The sequence below is a fragment of the Chiloscyllium punctatum genome, chromosome 3 (assembly GCF_047496795.1).
Source record: "Chiloscyllium punctatum isolate Juve2018m chromosome 3, sChiPun1.3, whole genome shotgun sequence".
Classification (NCBI taxonomy): Eukaryota; Metazoa; Chordata; class Chondrichthyes; order Orectolobiformes; family Hemiscylliidae; genus Chiloscyllium; species Chiloscyllium punctatum.
In genome coordinates this window covers 127,424,151-127,446,167 of record NC_092741.1, presented here as the reverse complement: position 1 = coordinate 127,446,167, position 22,017 = coordinate 127,424,151, and the positions used below count along the sequence as shown (strand labels likewise).

General features: G+C 40.8%; 1 protein-coding gene across 3 annotated transcripts in view; it reads left to right on the top strand.

Annotated features, from left to right (window-relative positions):
- LOC140464913 (CUB and sushi domain-containing protein 1-like) overlaps positions 1-22,017 on the top strand; it is a 2,358,623-nt gene that overhangs the window by 2,210,927 nt on the left and 125,679 nt on the right. For 2 of the 3 annotated variants that reach the window (XM_072560545.1, XM_072560536.1), the window contains exons 53-55: positions 513-686; positions 6,368-6,541; positions 18,440-18,628. In XM_072560545.1, coding sequence (XP_072416646.1) covers positions 513-686; positions 6,368-6,541; positions 18,440-18,628 — 537 coding nt within the window. Of the gene's footprint in view, positions 1-512; positions 687-6,367; positions 6,542-9,070; positions 9,137-18,439; positions 18,629-22,017 lie in introns of all 3 variants that reach the window. The other variant, XM_072560527.1, reaches the window with a different exon arrangement.

Below are 22,017 nucleotides of genomic sequence, written 5' to 3'. Positions count from 1 at the left end.
ACTTCTTGACACTTTTTGACCAGTCTTTACAAGTTGGACAGTTCCAAGGGGTATATGCTCCTCTTATTCGGAATATCCTCTGCTGTTAAAAACCTCAGTGGGTACCTGACACCTTCCTGCAAGCACCTCTGACCCTCATTCCCAAAGAACAAGTTATACAGCCCTCCCACCTTCCCAACAACAACTCTGGAAGTGTCCTGAAATTGTATTCATAGGGGTATCTCAGCTCTCCAAATGGATACCTGAGCTATCCAAAAGATATGCAATGAGAACAGACATGCATTTTACTTTTTCATCATAATGGAGCTACTGTCTGCCATGATGTAATTCGAGAAATAGATGTTTATACTTTTTCAGATGGTCTCCTGGAATTATTGTGTTTTTCCATGTTTCCTCATTCCTTATAAAAGTAGTCCATGTTTCTCAGCATTTCATTTATGTAAGATGTTGCTAATGTTGAAATGGTATGGCTGTTGTCTTACCTGCTTTCCGTTCTTTGCTCTCTAATTCAGCTGGTCACTGTGGCTCTCCAGATCCAATTGTAAACGGCCACATCAGTGGAGATGGCTTTAGTTACCGTGACACCGTTGTCTATCAGTGCAATCCAGGTTTCCGTCTCGTTGGCTCCTCAGTGAGAATTTGCCAACAGGACCATAATTGGTCAGGACAACCAGCAGTCTGTGTTCGTAAGTATCATTTCTTTGCTGTGTTGAAAGTTATTTTTGCCTGCTTTTCGAAATCTTTCCCTTTTTGCTCTATTAGAAATGCATTTTTATGCCAAGTGAGTGTTCACAAGACTAGTATTAGTCAGAATGCCTGATGTACTGTTAATCAACGCCTGAAAATAGTTCTGTTTTATATCTCTTAGCTGGTTTGACAATCACCTAACTCAAAAGTTCCAGAAATGAATTTAACTTCTGGTAGTTGGCTTATGCCAATGTGAGTGAATCATTGACCCATTGAATTACAGCCTTTTTGGATTTTACGTTCCATTGCTGAGAATAAAATTAGATGGCTGGATGGATGTACACCACATTGCCAATTCAAATTAAAATCATTGAACTATTGCGCAGAGTTAAAGTTAAAATGGGATGGGGTGAAGTTATCATATTGACACAGATCGAGGATTGACTGTCTAACAAGAAGCAGACAGTCAACATAAATAATTCTTTTTCAGATATCGGTGCTGGGACTTTTAACTGTTTACAATTTATATAAATTATTTGAACGAAGAGATGGAAAGTGGGTTTGCCACATTTGCTGATGGCACAAGGACAGGTAGATAATTAAGTTGTGAAGAGGACTTAAGGAGGCTTAAAAAAATATATAGACAGAGATTGAGTGGACAAAGATGTTGCAAATGGGCAATAATGTTGGAAAACATTTTACTGTCCATTTTAGCAGGAAGAATGATTTGGATATTAACTAAGTGGTGAGAGACTGCAAGAGGGATCTGGTTGAGAGTGTGGTGCTGGAAAAGCACAGCAGGTCAGGCAGCATCTGAGGAGCAGGAGAATCGACGTTTCGGGCATAAGCCCTTCACCAGGACCCCACTCTCGAGTGTCTACGGTCCTCACTTTCTCTCGGGATCTAGTTGCCCTCATGTATGAATCACAAGGTCAGTGATGCAGGAACAGCAAGTAATTAGCAAAGTTAACACAATGGTATTATTTATAGTGGGGGGAATTCAATATAAAACTTGGAGGTTATTCTTCAGTTATGCAGGATATTGCTGGGAATATATTTTGAGTACCATGCATGGTTGGTCACCTTATTTAATAAATAAATTGCATTCAGAGCAGTTCGGAGCAAGTGTACCAGTTTAATATCCAGAGTGTTCAGGTTTTCTTATGAGGAAGGGTTGGTCTGGAGAGGATATTTACTGTTATAGCAGAAACAAGAACTATGGCTCACTTTTTACAAGGACAGTGTCGCCCATTTAAAGCAGAGGTGAATTGTTTTGTTCTACTGCAGAGGGTCATGAGCTATTGGAGCTCTCTTCCTGACTATTTGGTGGAAGTGGGTTGTTTTGAAATTTTTTACAATAGGATTGGATAGATTCTTGGTACATTAAGGACTGAAAGATTATCAGGGTTGGGGAGATCAGTCATGACCTAATTAAATGGCAGAGTAGGCCTCTTCCTCACTCCCATTTAAAGATTAAACTAGTCTTGAGAGATAATACAAAAGGAACTGACAGCCCATTTTGTGGATTTCCATTATTCTAAAGACTTGTGTAGTTCAACTCAAACAGGTATTTCTGAAATTTCAAAGGCAGATTTCCATGTTATTAGACTGTCATCATTTGTCCTTGCTGATGCATGTGACGTCTTGAAATCTTACACTCAATAATAAAAGGAAATAATGATTAATTTTGGGAATGGTTTCATTTTATACATGTAGAGCTTGTAGTTAGGCTAAAAAAAATATTTTTGCCCATTATTGTGCTTGCAAGAATTTCTTCAAAAATTGATATACAAATCCAATGAAGGGCAGAAGGTAGAGGTTTGGCTTCATCCTGAAAGGCTAAAATTTTTCATTCTCAAGCAATAAGCTATTAAGTTTCTCCAATAGCAGAATAGTTTGATCAATTCCCATCTGTTTGATTCCCTAATGGGGCAGCACGGTAGCTCAGTGGTTAACGCTACTCCTCTCAGCACCAGGGACCTGAGTTTGATTCCAGCCTCAGTCTATACGGAGTTTGTGTATGCTTGCATGTGTCTGTCTGGGTTACCTTCAGGTGACCTGGTTTCCTGCCACAGTCCAAAGATGTGCAGGTTAGGTAGATTGGCCCTGTAAAGTGCCCAGAGTGTTCAGGGATCTGTAGGTGAGGTGATTTAGTCATGAAAAATGTAGGGATGGTGGTGGTGTTGGGGCGGGGGGGGGGGGGGGGGGTTCTGGGTGGGATGCTCTTCTGAGAGTAGCTGGGGACTTGATGAGCTAAATGGTTTGCCTCCATACTGTGAGGATTTTATGATGTTAAGAGAATGCAACAAACATCTAAAGCTATTCATTGACACCATTTACAGTGTTCAAGTTTTTGAAGGGTCTTTGTGTAGTGTCAGCTCATTTGATTAAAGGACCAGTTCATGACGTGCATTAGATTGCTTGAAAACCTCGGGCTCGTTCTTGGAAAAAAATCTCCAGTCTTCTGTGTCCACTCACTTTTGGCAAATCAATCAATACAATCATGAATAGACACTCTCCAAAAAAGTCTGCTTTTCTGTAGACTTTACAATAAACCAGTAACTGAGACATGGACTACTTGGTGGAATACTTGGCTCTGAAACACATTAAAACAGTGACACAACTTTAAAAGTAATCCCATGCATGTGGAATGTTTTGCAACTCCCTTCAAATGCTTAGAAATGTAAAATTATGTATTACCAATTTAAAATATGGGTGTGAGAGTCCACTTTTACAACAGTTTAAAAGTATGCAACATAATTTTCATGAATTTCTGACAAAATTATTTCTTTGTTACTCTGATACATGTTGATAATAGAGTCATAGAGTCACACAACTTAAAAACAGTTGCTACAATCAGATCATGCTGACCATAATCCCAAACTAAACTCGTCCCACTTGCCTGCACTTGGCCCATCCCCCTCTGAACATTTCTTATTCATGTACTTATCCAAATGTCTTTTAAACAATGTAACTGTACCAAATTCTCCACTTCCTCTGGAAGTTCATTCCACACACAAATCACACTCTGTGTAAAAAAAAAATTGCCCCTCATGCCTTTTTAAAATTTTTCTCCTCTCACCTTGAAATCTCCATCCTAGGGGAAATAAAACACCTGCCATTCACTGTTTATGTACCCCTCGTGGATTTTATAAACCTTTATAAGGTTGCCCCTTAACCTCCTATGCTCCAGTGATAAAAGTTCCAGCTTCTCCTTATAACTCAAACACTCCATTCCTGGCAACATCTGGTAAATCTGTTCTGAACCTCGCCAGCTTAATAATATCCTTCCTACAGCAGGGCGACCAGACAATGTAGAATAAAGTTTGGATAATTGAACGCAGGTCAAATTTCTTTCGACATTGAATTGAAATGTGCAGCTCTGCATCATTCTGCATCACATTAACCATTTAAATGTGTTAATGCTGAGTGATCAACAAGCACCTTAAGGATCTGGTCTCACCCTTTATATCTTTTTTTGTGGGCGGCACGGTGGCACAGTGGTTAGCACTGCTGCCTCACAGCGCCTGAGACCCGGGTTCAATTCCCGCCTCAGGCGACTGACTGTGTGGAGTTTGCACATTCTCCCCGTGTCTGCGTGGGTTTCCTCCGGGTGCTCCGGTTTCCTCCCACAGTCCAAAGATGTGCAGGCCAGGTGAATTGGCCATGCTAAATTGCCCATAGTGTTAGGTAAGGGGTAAATGTAGATGTAGGGGTATGGGTGGGTTACGCTTCGGCAGGGCGGTGTGGACTTGTTGGGCTGAAGGGCCTGTTTCCACACTGTAAGTAATCTAATCTAATCTCATGCTGGCTGCAATATGACAGCCTATTTTTAAACAAGAACAAAACTTGTGATGTTTCAAAGCGTTTTAGGTAATTTGTTGTTCATACTGAGGTGCTAAAACAGTTTTTTTATTTTAAGTACTATTGAAAATGTCACTGCTGTTTCCAAGACCAGTGACCAAAGCAAATTTTAATTTGTTTAAGTAAGTACAATCTGGAATATGAACAATGCAGAGTCAAAGTTAAAAATCACGCAACACCAGGTTATAGTCCAGTAGGTTTATTTGGAAGCACTAGCTTTCGGAACACTGCTCCTAATTGTGGTGTATAAGATCATAGGACAGAGAATTTATAGCAAACATTTACTGTGTGATGGAACTGGAATTATATATTGAAAAAGACCTGGATTATTTGTTAAGTCTCTCATTTTTTAGAATGACCATGTTGGTTTCAGTTCTTTCATTTGTAAATTGCAGAACTTTCTTAATATTACATTCTAAAGTGAACTTTAACAATAGGTGCCATGTTCGGCCAGATAATGCATTGAAGGTGTGAGGTGCCCTGTGTGAGGCTGTCTGTGCCCCAATGTTCAGACTGATTCTAATCTAAAAAAATGATTTACAGAATCATACATGGATTCATCTAGTTTTTGAGAAAAATAGAATGTAATTCTGCAAGTACGAATTTACCCCGCAACCTTATATGTGTGTGTACGTGTGTGGGGGGTCTGTGAGAAAATGTGTGTATGTGTGTGAGTGTAAAGAGATATAAGTCTATAAGAGGGTGTATGTGTGCGTGAGAGTGTGGGACTGTATGTGTGAGTATATGAGAGAGAGCTTGTGTATGAGAGAGGGCCTGCATGAGTGTATGGGTCTGTAGGAGTGTGTGTGTGTCTATGTATCAGGCAGTGGGGTCACCTGTAGTGTGACATGGACCCAAGGTCCCTTTGAGGCCATCTTCATGGCTGCCGAACTTAGCTATCGGCCTCTGCTCGGCCACTTTGTGTTGTTGCCTGTCCCGAAGTCCGCCTTGAAGGATGGTCACCCAAAGGTCTGAGGTCAAATGTCCCGGACTGCTGAAGTGTTCTCCAGCTGAGAGGGAACACTCTTGTCTTTTGATTGTTGTGCAGTGTCCATTCATGTGTTGCCGTAGCCTCTGCTTGGTCTCACCAATGTACCATGCCTCAGGGCATCCTTGCTTGTAGCATATGAGATAGATAACATTGGCCAAGTCACATGAGTACCTGCCATGTACACAATGGGAGGTGTCCCCACATGTAATGGTGGTATCCATGTTGATACTCTGACATGTCTTGCAGCATCAAATGTGAAAAGGTTATATGTTGTTGTCCTGAAAACTGGGCAGTTTGTTGTGGACAATGATCTGTTTGTGGTTTGGTGGTTGTTCAAAGGCGAGAAGTGGAGGCATGGGGAAGGTACCTCCAAGTCAATGCAGAGTCAGCAATACTTTGTGTGCTATTGATTACACTATCTTAATACAGATACCAGTATCAAATTAGTATTTGCAATATGTTAGTAACATAAATCTGACATTTAACAGGTTTTTTTAAAAAAAGACTTTGACAAGCTTTAGAGACAATACATCTGTGCAGAATTTAAACGTCATGAGATCTCACGTTGTACCAGATCTGTCCCATTCCGCAGCCAGACAATTTCATGTCTCCACAGCTCCAAGTACATTTTCTATTTCTTAGTTATTTGTGAGCAATGATTTTACTAATTGTACTAACAGGAAAAATTGTTTGAAATAACAGAACACAATATCTCTTAACACAGTAATCTGAAAACTCAAAATATATTTAATGGTGAATTATTCATCTAAAGTCTTTTACAAGCTTCTATGTTCACATTGTACACCTCAAACTTAATTGTTTCAGCAATCACATGTGGTCACCCCGGCAACCCAGCTCATGGCAAAACTAATGGCAGTCAATTCAATCTGAATGATGTGGTTAACTTTACCTGTAATCCGGGATATTCACTGCATGGTGCGTTAAGAGCACAGTGCCGTTCTACAGGCCAATGGAGCAGCCCATTGCCAAGTTGTCGAGGTAAGAAAAGTGTTTGGATATTTTGCCATCTTTACTTTAATTTGGCTACATATTTCAGCGATTTTTGGAATATTGTTGTAAGATCCCTGAGTTGGGCGAAAGAGTGTGGCCTAGTTATCCATGACGCACTACAACTTGCACGCTATTACACCATCATATTACCTTTATTAAACTACTAAGCAAGACTACATAGAAACTGAAAATGCAGACAGAGGCCATTTGGCACATTATGTGTACACCAGACCTCTGATTAGCATCGCACCCAGACTCAGATCCCTACGCTGTCCCTATAACTGTGCATTTATTCTGGCTAATCCACCTAGCCTGTGTGTCTCTGGATATTATAAAACAATTTACCATAGCCAATCCACCTAACCTGCACATCCCTGGACACCATGGGGCAATTTAGGAAAGCGTATCCACCGAACCTGCACATCTTCGGACTTGGGAGGAAACCAGAGCACCTGGCGGAAACCATGCAGGTGTGGGGCGAATGTACAAACTCCACAAAGACAGTCACCCAGGGCTGGAATCGAACCTTGTTCCCTGGCACTGTGTGACATCAGTGATAATTACTGAGCCACTGTGACACCCTTGTTATAATGACACTGGTTGTCAAACAATTCTAAAAGCTGGGGTCTATCTCAAGTGGTCAATCAAACCTTAGATCTCTAAGCAGACCAAACTACTTTACTCACTAAAACAACAAATCCTTTTTCAATCAAATCCCTTCATACCTCCTCCTTGCTATGACTGTGCTCCAAAAAATGATAATGCCTATTTTAGGGCCATTTGATTGGATTTTAATGAAATCACTGTCCTATATGCAGGATAATGCAATCCCAAAGAAACTCTTGAACAAACGTTAACATTTTTCTTGACACCCTTGTCAATCTTCAATGCTGGAGAACAGCATTTCTAAGATGCCCCACTTTCTTTCAAATAGCACCAGAACAGATTTAAATTACTTCCTGTGTCTTGTCTAACCTTCTCATCTGTCTTTCTATTTCCAAACCCACAGTGCATTGTTTGATCAGAGTATCATTTCTCCTGGTCTTATGGTCTTTTGTATCAGTGGTGCACTCCACCACCATGAGACAAGCTTAGCAATGAGAACTATTCTACAACTGGTGAACCATCATTAATATTAAAGGAAGTGAAGAACAGCTACATGATCTAAAGTGATTTATACAAAATAAATAATGCATCGACTTACATTTGAGAGTCAACTGTTGAATTTTAAAGAAAAAATATTTGATTTGTACATGGATTTTAAGAGAAACTTGAAAATTTTGACATTTGAAATTGCTTCCCCAATTATAGTTTAAGCTTTGACTTCCAACAGAAATATACAACATCTCAAGTGATTAAATTGAATTTCTTCTCATTGCTAGACACTTTTATAGTTGCCTTTGAAAAAATGTGATGAGCCATGTGCTTTAGAAAATGTCTATGTATTTTTGTGCAATGCATTCTTTAATACCAAGTAGATTAGGGAATGCAGCAGAATGCCATCATTTACATGTTTCCCCTTCACAACTTTGCTCATCAGCTCAATATTAACTGTGTACTATTTTACTGACTGAAAGTCTATCTTTGCTTATTCTATAGTAAAATTAAGCAATACTCATGCATAAGACCATGTTTTCTATTTGCGAAAATCATCAATTATGGTGTATTCCAGGAACACATCCCCTGGAATGGTAGAATGTTACTGTATTCTGCAAGATAATTGGTTTCTTCACTAAAATATTATTAAGTTCAAATAAATGCCCCTGTGACCTGACGTTGCAATAAGGATGAACAGCTAAGAAGCAAAAAATACATGGAAAATTAGTTGCAGTTAATGTTTCTGTTTGGAAGCTCAGAATACATTGAAAGTTCATTTGAGAGAAAGAAGCAACATTCTCTCTAAGCACAACAATTTCAATTTGGAAATGTCCTTCAGGTGAAACAGGTGTTTTAAGAACTGAGCAGAAACTGTGTTCTTGTACGTTCTACACCATTGGAAAGGACGGAGATGTGAAGATGGGAAGGACAAGGATTTGTGGATTGGTCAAAACCCTTTGTTGTTATTTCATTGTTGCCAGAACCCAACAAAGCCATGGAAAGGGGTTGGAGAAGGGAGTGTTAGGGAAAACTCCCATCAAGAGTGAATTCATGATTGCAATCTATGAACACAAGCAAATATAAAATTCAGCAGATTATGAAGTATAGAATATAAACTATGACTACTATAAAGTCCACAGGAGTATTGAAATGTTGAAGGTATTTTTCCTTTCTGGGGATTTAGTGGCATGCCTGCTAGGGGTTTGAATTTATCACCCAAAATCAGACAGGCTGAGGTTGGGTCAGGGGTTGAAATTTAAGAAAATCTCAAACCCGATCCTAACCCTTCTCCAACCCGCCAGCTTCCGGGTTTAACAGAAGGGGTAACAGGGAACGAACAGCCAGCCAACCCACAGGAAGTGGCTTGGCATCTACATATCTTAATGACGCTGGCAGCCTCTGATTTAACCTGTTTTACAGGTTTAACTGTGGCCGGCCAGGTGTCTCCAGCAGCTGAAGGGAGGCGAGGACAGCTTCAGGGAGAAGGTAAGTGATTTTCCAGCACTCCTTGTGAGTCAGGAGGATCAGGAGTGCTTTCCTCTGACTCCCCGAGTTCCTTTCCACTTAACACACCCCAATGCAAATGTCCAAACTTATGTCGAGACATCCGTCCCCACTCCCCGTCACTGGTCAAACTGCAGCCTGCCCTAAAGAGGTCCCTGCCCAACTGAAAGGCAAAACCATCAAGTAGACTAGTATTCAGATAGTAATCACATCATGTCCAGTAAACATACCCTGTGGAGACAGATCTGCAACATGGCAGGAACTCTGGACTTTTAGATTTCTTGTCCAATACTTCATCCCACCTCTGACTCTTGTAAATTCACCTTCTTAAAGTCTATAATTTGTCTATAAAGCTGTAATTTCTGACATCTTAAAGGGAATTATAACTGTTCCCATGTGCACAATAGGAACCTCATAAATGAAAACTATTTAGGGTCTCATGACTTCCATGAGAAACAAATGACAATCGTTCCTGAATGGAGTGTCTGCCATACCCATGCAAGAAATGAAGCAGTCAATTAACTGCTGGCGATAAATTAAAATGCAGGTCAGAAGTGAATATTTAAGACTCATAGCAATAGATTGTTATTAGATAAGGGACAAGGAGCAAACGTTAATAAAAGTAGCTCATCTTCAGATCAGAAATGGTCAAATTGATTGTCAATGCTTTGTTGTTGTTTGTACATTATGAATATTGACTCATTATGAATGGCTATCAGAAGAAGCTGTAACAATGTGCAACACTCCTAATAAATGCAGTCGCTAAATACCAAACTCTGGTCTGGGTTTAATGCAACAATCCCCATGGAGGCCTAGTTCATTCAATGATGAGAGAGCTCTCTGTTAGTCTCCAGGCAGCGGGAAAACCTCTTCCTGATGGTGACTGAACACAGAAATGGTTGACAAGGGATTCTGAGCCACCAGTGATGAAATGCCAATTTGGCTCATGATGAGCCAACTAACACCCATTATCCCTGAGCCCACCACAATTTAGTGGTGAATCAGGGATTAAATAGGGGCCATACAGCTTTCCCATGCCCTGGGAAGGTCACACAGTGAAACTTGCTCACTAATTCCCAGGAAATCCTTCATTGTTCAGAACTTTGTGCCCAGTTGAAGTGCCTGATATCGGACACGGGAGTGGTTCAGGTGGCTGTGGAAAACAAAACCCTGCTCTTGCCTCTGATCCTCACTTCCCCAGTTCAGCTGTGACTAACATCACTCTTCCAATAGTTCTCCTACCCCATGCCAAACATGCACATCAGTAGATTCCAGGGCTTCTGCTTTTGCATGTGGTTCCAGTCACCTCGGTGGATTTTCCTGATACCAGGGTCACAAGCCTGGAGAAGGGTTTGAAAAATTAGGAGGAAAGCCACATCAGAATGGCTCTATGAAATCATCCTGCTGCTGATAAGGTTTCCCAGGCATGAGCAGGCAATACAACCCACTTTCTGATCCGCAGCAGCCCAAAAGGCCACAAATCGAAGAGATTTTGAAGCCTCGCTGACATCTTGCCATGAACAGAGTGTCCTTGCACTGCATCCCACCCCACCCCCACCTTACTGTATCACTAACTGAATGAGAAGGGGAGCAGCTCAGTGGTTAGCACTGCTGCTTCACATCACCAGGGTTCCATGTTCGATTCCCCTCGCGTGACAGTCTGTGTGGAGTCTGCTCATTTTCCCCTTGTCTGCCTGGGTTTCCTTCAGCTGCCCTGGTTTCCTGTCACAGTCCAAAGATGTGCCGGTTAGGTGGATTGGGCATGCTAAATTGTCCATAGTATCTAAAGAATGTTCAGGCCAGGTGAATTAGCCATAAGAAGTGCATTGTTACAGAAATAAGGTAGGGTGCTGGGCCTTGGTAGGATGTTGTTCAGAGGATTGGTGTGGACTCAATGGGCTGAATGGCCTGCTTCCACACTGTAGGGATTCTATGAAATTAGAAAAGTGACTTTCCATTGGCAGGCCAGAGATCCATTGGAACTGGAAGCTTCACGACTCATGATGGGCCATGGTGGGATTTTCCCAGATGCCGACACCTTATGTTATTTGCCACTGTTACTAGTATATGGTAACAGGTAAAGGTTGTTTGAGGCAAATCTTTGCCTATTTTGTCTTTGCTTTATCTTGTGCTTATCTCTGATTGATGTTAAAGGATATAGGATATCTACAAAAGAGGTACCATCCTTCGCGTTTATGGCATGTTAGCAATAAGTACAAGTGCATCTGGACTGACCTAATTACCAGGCCCTTAGAGAGCTTGTACAAGTTCACCTCCTCCCTTTGAACTCAAGAGTAGAACTCATTGTCTCCTCACATGGTGTGCATGTGACAATAATAGAATAGGTGGAGCCAAAGTAAGATGAAAATTAGCCCCTTCGTAACCATTACTTTCTTCAAAAGGCTACAGCAGGCAATTTTGCACCTGGATCCTAAACAGCTCCTCAACATGGATTTCTCCTTCACTTGCAGGGATGCGCAGGTTCCACCCCTTTTAATTTTTGCTGTGCATTTATGCCTCGAGGGTGGCTCCCTCATAAGGTTGTAGACTTTGATTTGTCTCAGCAGTACAAAATTCTTGAGCTCAATTTGCTGAGTGTGTCCTCTGGCCCTCAGATGTCAGAAGTTTGCCCACTATCCTTAACAGAGTGCAAGCATTGGAGGCTGCCTTCCAGAGGACTGTGTTGCCTGGGTCATTTCTGGGAAGCATGGAGTCAGGATACCCATGTGGTCCCTGCATTGATGTCTTGAAGCTGAAGAGAAAGTTCAGTCCAATGTTGTGCCTCCAACAAACAAATCCGGACACAATTTGTTTTCCTTCCTCCAGTCCTTCCACCAGTTGCTTTCCCTCAATTCAAGCTACAACCCTTCTAACTAACACCGAGTAGGCATTCACACCCTGATCTGGTTACCTTTCTTCTCTCACACGCCTTCCTATGGGAATTCTTCGTGTCTCTGATCATGTAGCATTTCAAACGACCGAACATTATGAGCAAGAATTCTTTTCCCCATGCAAAATGCCCTCAGTCGTGAGTGTATGCATTTCAGAATCTCAGAACAGCAGGAGTTAGAGCTGTGATTGAAGAGTAGAACTAAATGTGTTTTGTGCAAAAGCAAGGATGTTCACTCTCTGATAGAATTTCACGAATCATTCAGTATATTTTCAAGGTTTACATGTATATCAAAAGAGAAATCCAGTGTGAAAATGTAGTTTATAATGTTAATGTTAACTGAGTTGAATGACAGTGATCACTTATACTTATGTAAGAGATTTACAGTGGAAGTTGTATTGCCAAAGAGTCAGTTGAACTCTATATTCTAGTTCAGAGATTGATCATTTCACTCAAGTTAATAATGTTACTAGCAAGTGTATAATTCTTCAGTTCATCATACCTGTGTATTTTATTTTGCTATTTTTCCTTCTTTTCCTGCTGAGGGCAATGACTAACCTGGGCTATGGTTCCAAAATTGCGTGCTGCCTTACCGTTAACTATGAATTTGTATCATTTGGGTCTGGGTAGTGAAAGCCAGCAGGTTGTTTAATTGTAATGTGCAGGGGCAGGTAGAGACAAGAGAGTCCCTGTTATTTCTTTAATCAAAGCTCACATTGTGTGCTTTTGGTAAATCATTGTACACACAATTTGGATCTATCCATTCAGTTGTACTGGAAAGTGCCGGCTGATTTTTCTCTCCTTGCCCTACGATAACATGTAATTCCTTGCATCTCACGGACTAAGAAAAGACTGTTGATCAGGGATTAAACCAAGGTCCTTTGTGAAATGCACAGTTTAGCCCTACACCACCAAACACTGAGTGGCAAAAAGTGTGAACTATACCTGTACTGTTAATTTAACACTTTAAATTCAAATACATATCTATACAGATTAGATTCCCTACAGCGTGGAAACAGGCCCTTGGCCCAACAAGTCCACACCAACTCTCCGAAGAGTAACCCAACCAGTCCCATTTCCCTCTGGCGAATGCACCTAACACGATGGGTAATTTAGCATGGCCCATTCATCTGGCCTGCACATCTTTGGACTGTGGGAGGAAACTGGAGCACCTGGAGGAAACCCACACAGACATGGGGAGAATGTGCAAACTCCACACAGACAGTCACCCAAGGCCAGAATCGAACCCGGGACCCTGGTGCAGTGAGGCAGCAGTGCTAACCACTGAGCCACCGTGCACCCTATATCAAGGAACAAACACAGAAAATGCTGGAGAAACTCTGCAAGTCTGGCAGCATCTGTGCAGAGCAAAATCAGATTAGTGTTCCAAGTCTAGTGTGGCTCTTCTTTAGAATTTAATCATGGACATATTCTACTTGTGTTACTTGGTTTGCATAATAGCCCACAACCACTACGTCTTCCATTAATGCTTAACTTAACTGACTTATTTCTATGTCACCAGGTTATAGTCCAACATGTCTATTTGGAAGTACTAGCTTTCATCAGCTACCTGATGATGGAGCAGTGTTCTGAAAGCTAGTGCTTTCAAATAAACCTGTTGGACTATAATCTGGTGTTGTGTGGTTTTTAATCTTGTCCACCCCAGTCCAACACTGGCATGTTATTTCTACCTGCCCAAATTTTACCTGACATGCAGATAAATATTTTCTTTGCCAACATGTTCTAAAGTTCACTTGCTCAGTTTATTAGTCACTAGCTTCTGCTGTGAGTCACAACATCAAATCTATTGTTTGACTCATCCTCTGATCGGCCACTGGGCTTTCAATCCATAGAACTCTGTACAAATTGAAAAATCTATTCAGGATTTGCTCTTTGGGCTTTTGTAGCACATAGTCCGACCCCTATGGGAAACCTGCAGTTTCCTTGATTGGTCAATAAATGGCTAGAGAGGATAGGTGTTCAATAAAGGATGGCAATACACTCTCAAAGCTGATAAGCCAATAGGAGCCACTCTGGCTTGAAAGCAAACAACAAGTTGCTATCGCAGGTTGTCGTAGGGAGGTGAGATGTCAACCCAATATGGAAAGCACCTTCTCTCCAACTTTGAGATTTCAAATAAGAAACAAGTCTCGCAGAACCTCGCGATCCCCTGCACAACATATCTTGCAACAGCAGCTCAATGCAAGCAGCAGGTGAGGACCACTCAGCCTGGTCCTGGCCCCAGTCCATGACCAACAGACCTGAACTGCTGAAAGTTGACTTTAAATGCCCATACACAAGGTGGGTTTGCTACCATAAGATGAAAGCAAAATGCCAAGGATGCTCAAGATCTGAATTCAAAGCAGAAATATTCAGCAGTTCTGTGGAGAGAGACAGCCAGGTTTATTATTTTGCATTGAATCTGACTCCTTTGAGGGAAGTCATAACTAATGTGAATTGGTTAGTTATTGTTTGCAGGTGGTCAGGCCTTTCTCTGTCCCCATCCTGCCTCTGAGAATATGTCTCGGAATGGGATGGCATGTTGGCTGGCAGTGTGGAGTTCCTCATCTGCTCACCTCCATTCTCACCCCAATGCTGGGCATAACAGGCCCCTCAAATTTCCTCGGAAGCTCAGAATTTACAGTGCAGTCCTGTATTTAAGCACACAAATTTACTTTCAAGCAGAAGTATCTGTTATTTACATTGCACAGGAAGAAAGTTTCAAACAACAGCAGTAACCACATGAGAATTGCCTTGACATCTCACTCAGGAGCAAGAGAATGGCAGCCGGTGATGCCTGCAAAGGAATTGCAATGCATTGCATCTTATGCTGGCTCTTTGCTGCAGTAAACAGTGCTACCATATTCACTGCTGTCTGGCTAATTCAAAACCTTTACTGCCGTAAGTGGCAGGCGTGCAGTCAGCAGGGGTTCATGCTGAAGTAAGTATCAGGGACGCCTAGAAGTCAATCAGAGTTCATTATGTAAATATGCAAGAAAGCTTTAGACTAGCGGAATATTAAAATATTGTGTTTAAACTGCTTTATCCTGTTGCACTCATAGCATCAATTCAAAGCTGATTAAAATGAAAAATGATGGGATGACTGTTGACTGTAGTGACTGTATGAAACCACTATTCCAAATTGAATTGCTCCTGAAAAGACAGTTTGCCAGTATAATCATATTAGCATACCGTTTATTCCACATTCTTTTGAGAGCAAGAGGATAAATTGGACATTGTGCAGTGTTTGAAATAGAATTTGTTTCACAGCCCAACGTACTTTCAAAATGGTGAATTAGGTGGGTATTGATTAAAGCATCATGGACGTGAGCATTCCAGAGCTGTGATACAAACATTGAGATGCATTACCTATTTGGCAGGTGTTCTGATTATCTTTTTATGCGTCGATAAGTAAGGAGGCCATGCATGTGATGTTGAAATATCACTGGTAATATTATTATCAACTGGATAAATGAATTCAGCAAACATCCCATATGAATTCTGCTTTGTCAGTCCTAAATCTTAACTTGAGGTGAAATATGGTGATGGTTAAAAAAATCACATAACACCAGGTTATAGTCCAACAGGTTTTGTTGGAAGCATTAGCTTTCGGAGCGACGCTCCTTTGTCAGGTATAAGTACCTGATGAAGGAGCAGCGCTCCGAAAGCTAGTGCTTCCAACTAAACCTGTTGGACTGTAATCTGGTGTTGTGTGACTGTAACTTTGTACACCCCAGTCCAACACCAGCATCTCCAAATTTTGGTGATGGTGGCAGTGGAAGGGGTGACAATACTCTGACAATTCCGCTTATTCCTGAGAGTAAATGAAATGTATTGTTTTTCTTTATTTATGCATTTATTGTAATTAGGTTGACATAGAGATTTTTGTACACATGGTAATTTGTTGGGGAACAAAATTACAGAAATGTCATTCTACATTTTGCAACATTAGGGAGAATCAGTAGCCAGCCCTGTCTTGTCAGAGATTGCTGTCAAAGTACTGTACAAATAAAAGTCAAAGTTTTGAGGTCAGATTTTTTAGTTAATAGTCATGGGGCTGACCTTACATGGGTCAAGGTTTTGAGAGGTTCACACATGGGCTTCATTTGAGAAATCCTAAAAAGATTGCAACAATGAAATATAAACTAACAATATGGAATTTATATTAATGATCTAACATTTATTTATTTTAAAATATCACAAACTATATAAATTAATCTCTGTAATAATCTGATGTTTGTTCATTTCTACTAATTTTCATTCGTATTTATATATTTATAACAAAATCAAATCATTCACTTTTTTGGGCTGTTTTCACTGAAAAAACAAAGGTCAACTTTCACATGAGGTATGTGAAAAACTACACTCTTTTCAGGTCCAAGGTTATGGGTTAGACTTGAACATGAGATTAAGTTTTACACAAGAATGGACAGCAATGAAGTTGATATAAAGACAGATTTGTACAAGAGCAATATGTGTAAATTCACAAGCTTGGCAGGTGTGAGAAGTAAACGTTGGCTAGATTTCAAGGATGAAACAAAATGGATCAATCGTATTCACTGGACCACAGAGAAATTGAATCTTGTGAACTCAGGCTTTCTGGGATTAGCAGAATAAATTACCCAGATGCACACACTGCAGGAATTCACCAGGGAAATGGACTCTCATGTCTTCTCTGGATCGCATAGGAAAAGAATATTTGTGAGCTTAGCACTTCAGAGATGGAAAAAGAGGCAGATGCTGAGGATTTACTGGGCCTTAACAGAACCTAATATCTTGGATAGACAATCCTCACTAAATCACAGTCAAAATACATGCTTCACATGCAAGGTCATGAATAAACCTTGAGGGAAATTATCTATGAGAATCACTTTGATCTGCAGGAAGAATTAATACAAACCGATGAGAAACTAAAGCTAAAAATAACTGAGCATTCCTGTCATCCAGATGCAAATATTAAATGTACAATGTTACATGCAATTACTGAAGTACAATTACCCAGTGCACAATAGCTACCATTGTTAATAAAGGAAAATAAACTGAATACATGTCATATGAAGTGAAGTACCTATAAAAGACCACTGCCTACATTTCACACTTACCCAAGATTAACTTAGATGGCAAACCCTTGATTGCTTGCAGTTGAGTTGAGTTGAGTTGACAGTCTATCCTAATGTACACTGCCAACTCCAAAACAAAATATTTTGTTCAACGCTCAGTAGTCAAATTGATCATGACATTTACATAGGATCATTCAACAAAGAACAAACAAAGGAAATATACCCTTAGTCTCATTGTGACATCTGTTTGAAATGGCTGAGCACAAGATCAAAATATTCTTTGTGAGTAATGGAACAGGCAGGTGCTAGCAATGAGGAGTAGCATCACATGAGAGATGAGATTTAAAGTTTTACGCATGGGCACTGGTAGTGATGCCCTTGGATCCTTTATGTTAACTTAACAGCAAAAAGGACTCTCATCCAAATGTCTCATCTGAAAAGAAGGTGCCTCCGACAATTCAACATTCCTGCTCTACTGCAGTGTCAGTCTCAATTATGTGCTCAGGTTTCTAAAGTAGAGTTTGAATCCAGAGCCTTTGGTAGTTGTGTGACCAGCTGAACTATGGATGGTGTAGATAAATTCGAAATGGCATAGATTTATTCAATGGGAAGCGAGATATTTTTAACAAGGAAATAAATTGTTATGCTGAAAGTTGCCTAAATGTCTTCAAGGACTGGTTAGGTTAGGTGGTCTGTTTATATGCATTCTATGTAATTCTGTATAAATCAATTAACCTACTCCTGCTGCTTTTAATTTGATTTTTTTATGAACATTGATAGTGATTGGAAATCCGTTTTGACTCATTGTCATTGCGCAATGAATAAAGCAAATGAAGTTAAAAATATAAATATATAATTCACGTATCAAGCTCGCCAGTTAAAATAAATGAAGAAGTTAAGGGTAACACTGAAGTTAAAGCAGAAAAAAGGGATTTGTTAAATTTCAAATCAGGCTTCACAACAAAATTATTTCTATTACTTATAAAGTTCATTGCAAATTTTTCAAGCTCCCATTTAGACAACTTGTTTATGCAGCTGTATTTTTTTTTCATTTACTTCTGGATTTGAAATGCAAAGAGTCATTAACTCTAGAATGACGAACCTCAAGTCTACAGCATAGAGCAGAATGCAATCAGTTTTGCTGGGTATAGTTTTGCATTAGGTAGGCCAGCTCCCCCATTCCAGTAGATATACTCAGGGAAGAGAATGCTCCCCACCTCTATAAAACCAGTTTGTGTCTCTGTATGTGTATCAGATCTAGTAGGCTGTTTTAACATTGACATGTCCTGATACTTTACAGTTTAATGAGATTTCATATACTCTGTTGAATTGCAGTGATGAACTGTACAGACCCTGGCTTTGTGGAAAATGCCATTCGCCTAGGGCAAGACAATCACCCGCAAAACTTCAAGTTTGGCAGCAGTGTGGTGTACCAGTGTAAATGGAGTTTCTACCTCCTTGGCTCAGCTGTGCTTACCTGTCAAGTAAATGGTCTGTGGGACCGATCTCTACCAAACTGCTTACGTAAGTAACACTTGGTTCTGTGAAGTGTACTCCATCCCCTTTTAAACTGTTAAGATAAAAAGCACATTTGGTTTTGAATTGTTTTATTTCAGGTGATAAAGGGACTGAAATTTCAATATGGAGGGTGCCAGTTGGTTAATCTCTCAATACTCTGCACCACTTCACTAGGACTGGTGCATTCAAGCAAATTGTGCTGATGTGCGCTTTGACAGGAGGTCTTAAGTGTTGAAAAATTTTTATTTAAGAGTCAGAGACAACTCTGATTTCTGTGTGGGGAACACACTTTATTCACAGTGCTTTAGAATATCTACTCCATGCTTCTGGCTCACATTTCCAGCTATTTCTACAATTTTGTTTATTTTTCTCTTCGTCCATATCCTAACTTAATGAGTCAAACACAGAAACGATAGATAATTCTGATAATCAAACACAGATCAAGTGAACAGCACATTTACTATAACTAACAAGGCAAGATTCAGCATTTTACTTGCCAGAAAAAGATTGAGAATCTCTAGTCATTGCTGTTGCATCTTCTGAACTCCCCTCTCTCAAACTACCTAATCACTCCATTTTGCCGTTTACCTGTAATCTGCTGCAGCCATCTGTTCAATCCTCTATCACACTGTTACTTCCCCTCCTCAGGTCACCAGCAATTGAGCATAATTCCAGGGCTCCTTGGGCCTCACCACTGAAGTGAAGGTACCATTAAAAGGATCAAAAGGAGAAGCTTTTTCACTTTTGAAAGAAAGAGTGAGAAGGTGATGGAGGCCAAAAGTCCCACAGTTTAGATTAGGCCCTTCAGCCCAACCAGACCACACTGACCCTCTGAAGGGTAACACCTGACCTGCACATCTTTGGACTGTGGGAGGTAACTGGAGCACCTAGAGGAAACCCACACAGACACAGGGAGAATGTGCAAACTCCACACAGACAGTCGCTCGAGGCTGGAACCGAGCCTGGGATCCTAGTGCTGCGAGGCAGCAGTGCTAACCACTGAGCCACCGTGCCGCCCATGATCTGGAATGCAGAGAATTGCACACTTGACTGAAGCATCTTTCTATTTCCTTTTTTCATCCCATATGGGACAACCACCATATTTTCAGGTATTGGAAAGTAAATAAAAATTCAACTTGGCCTGCATTATATTTCTATATTTATGGATAATTGCATTTTCAATTTTTTTGGAGGGACTGGTGCTACCAGTGAAATTGCTCCAATTCTTTTGACTTGTTTTAACTTCTGTGAAAACTGGTGTAAGCAAGATTACTACCCTCATGGATTTTCTCCTCAAAGTCATCTGAAGTATTGTCACAAGGATCAGACATTAACATTGCAATAAATTTGGTTGCAGTTTGTTTCTTGTTGTTTAATACAATAAGAAGCTGATGCTCAAATATTGCAAAACATATTCGACCATGCCTCTGTTTTAATCATTATTGTTGTTTTATGCATCTCTTACAATTCAACAGAATAGTGTGATTTTTCAGTCTGATCAGCCTTTGCTTTTAACGGCTATGCTCGGAGAGACCCAACTGCATATTACACAGTTCAAAGAGAGAATTTGCCAAACTTATGAGCAGCGATATTTAACATGCATCATCTTGAATTTGAAGTGTTCCATTCTGTACCCAGTGTCTTCATTGGCCTTTGCACCTGCCCATTCAGTACAGGTCGTTCTGCTATAACGCACGTTTCATTAATGCAATTTCACTGTGACGCAATTGATGAATTGGGTACATTGTTTCGAAAGCACAAACTTTTAAAATGTGAGCTAGTTCTAACACATTTACACTGCCACCAATTTAAGTGCTGTTCTAAAGCATGGAATTTTCTATGGCATGGAATTGCACAAGAACGTAACCATTGCATTATAGAAGAACTATCTATAACTGCACTTTCTTTTTCCTGTTTGGTCTTAATATGACAGTGTAAGGAAATGGGGGTAGACCACTTTGGACTAAGATGAGGAGGAATTTCTTAATCAAGAGAGTGGTAGGTCCATGGGAATCTCTTCCACAGAAAGCAAATGAGGCTGAAATATTGAATGTTTTTAAGAAGTTAGAGATCATCTTTCAGATTAAAAAGATCAAAGTATGTGGGGAGAAAACGGGAACAGGGTACTGAGTTACATGATCAGCCATCATCATACTGAAAGAGCCTGCTCCCAGGCTGCACCAAACACTAAATGGCCTACTATTGCTCCTATTTTCAATGATTACATTTTTTTTATGTCTCGCATTCAAACAACTTGGGATAGAGAGAGTCATAGAGATGTATAGCGTGGAAACAGACCCTTCGGTCCAACCCGTCCATGCCGACCAGATATCCCAACCCAATCTAGTCCCACCTGCCAGCGCCCGGCCCATATCCCTCCAAACCCTTCCTATTCATATACCCATCCAAATGCCTCTTAAATGTTGCAATTGTACCAGCCTCCACCACATCCTCTGGCAGCTCACTCCATTCATGTACCACCCTCTGCGTGAAAAGGTTGCCCCGTGGGTCTCTTTTATATCTTTCCCCTCTCACCCTAAACCTATGCCCTCTAGTTCTGGACTCCCTGACCCCAGGGAAAAGACTTTGTCTATTTATCATATCCATTCCCCTCATAATTTTGTAAACCTCTATAAGGTCACCCCTCAGCCTCCGACGCTCCAGGGAAAACAGCCCCAGCCTGTTCAGCCTCTCCCTGTAGCTCAGATCCTCCCACCCTGGCAACATCCTTGTAAATCTTTTCTGAACCCTTTCAAGTTTCACAACATCTTACAGATAGGAAGGAGACCAGAATTGCACACAATATTCCAACAGTGGCCTAACCAATGTCCTGTACAGCCGCAACATGACCTCCCAACTCCTGTACTCAATACTCTGACCGATAAAGGAAAGCATACCAAACGCCTTCTTCACTATCCTATCTACCTGTGACTCCACTTTCAAGAAGCTATGAAACTGCACTCCAAGGTCTCTTTGTTTACCAACACTCCCGAGGACCTTACCATTAAGTGTTTAAGTCCTGTTAAGATTTGCTTTCCAAAATGCAGCACCTCGCATTTATCTGAATTAAACTCCATCTACCACTTCTCAGCCCATTGGCCCATCTGGTCCAGATCCTGTTGTAATCTGAGGTAACCCTCTGTGCTGTCCACTACACCTCCAATTTTGGTGTCATCTATACCTCTTATGGTTGCATCCAAATCATTTATGTAAATAACAAAAAGTAGAGGGCCCAGCACCGATCCTTGTGGCACTCCACTGGTCACAGGCCTCCAGTCTGAAAAACAGCCCTCCACCACCACCCTCTGTCTTCTACCTTTGAGCCAGTCCTGTATCCAAATGGCTAGTTCTCCCTGTATTCCATGAGATCTAACCTTGCTAATCAGTCTCCCATG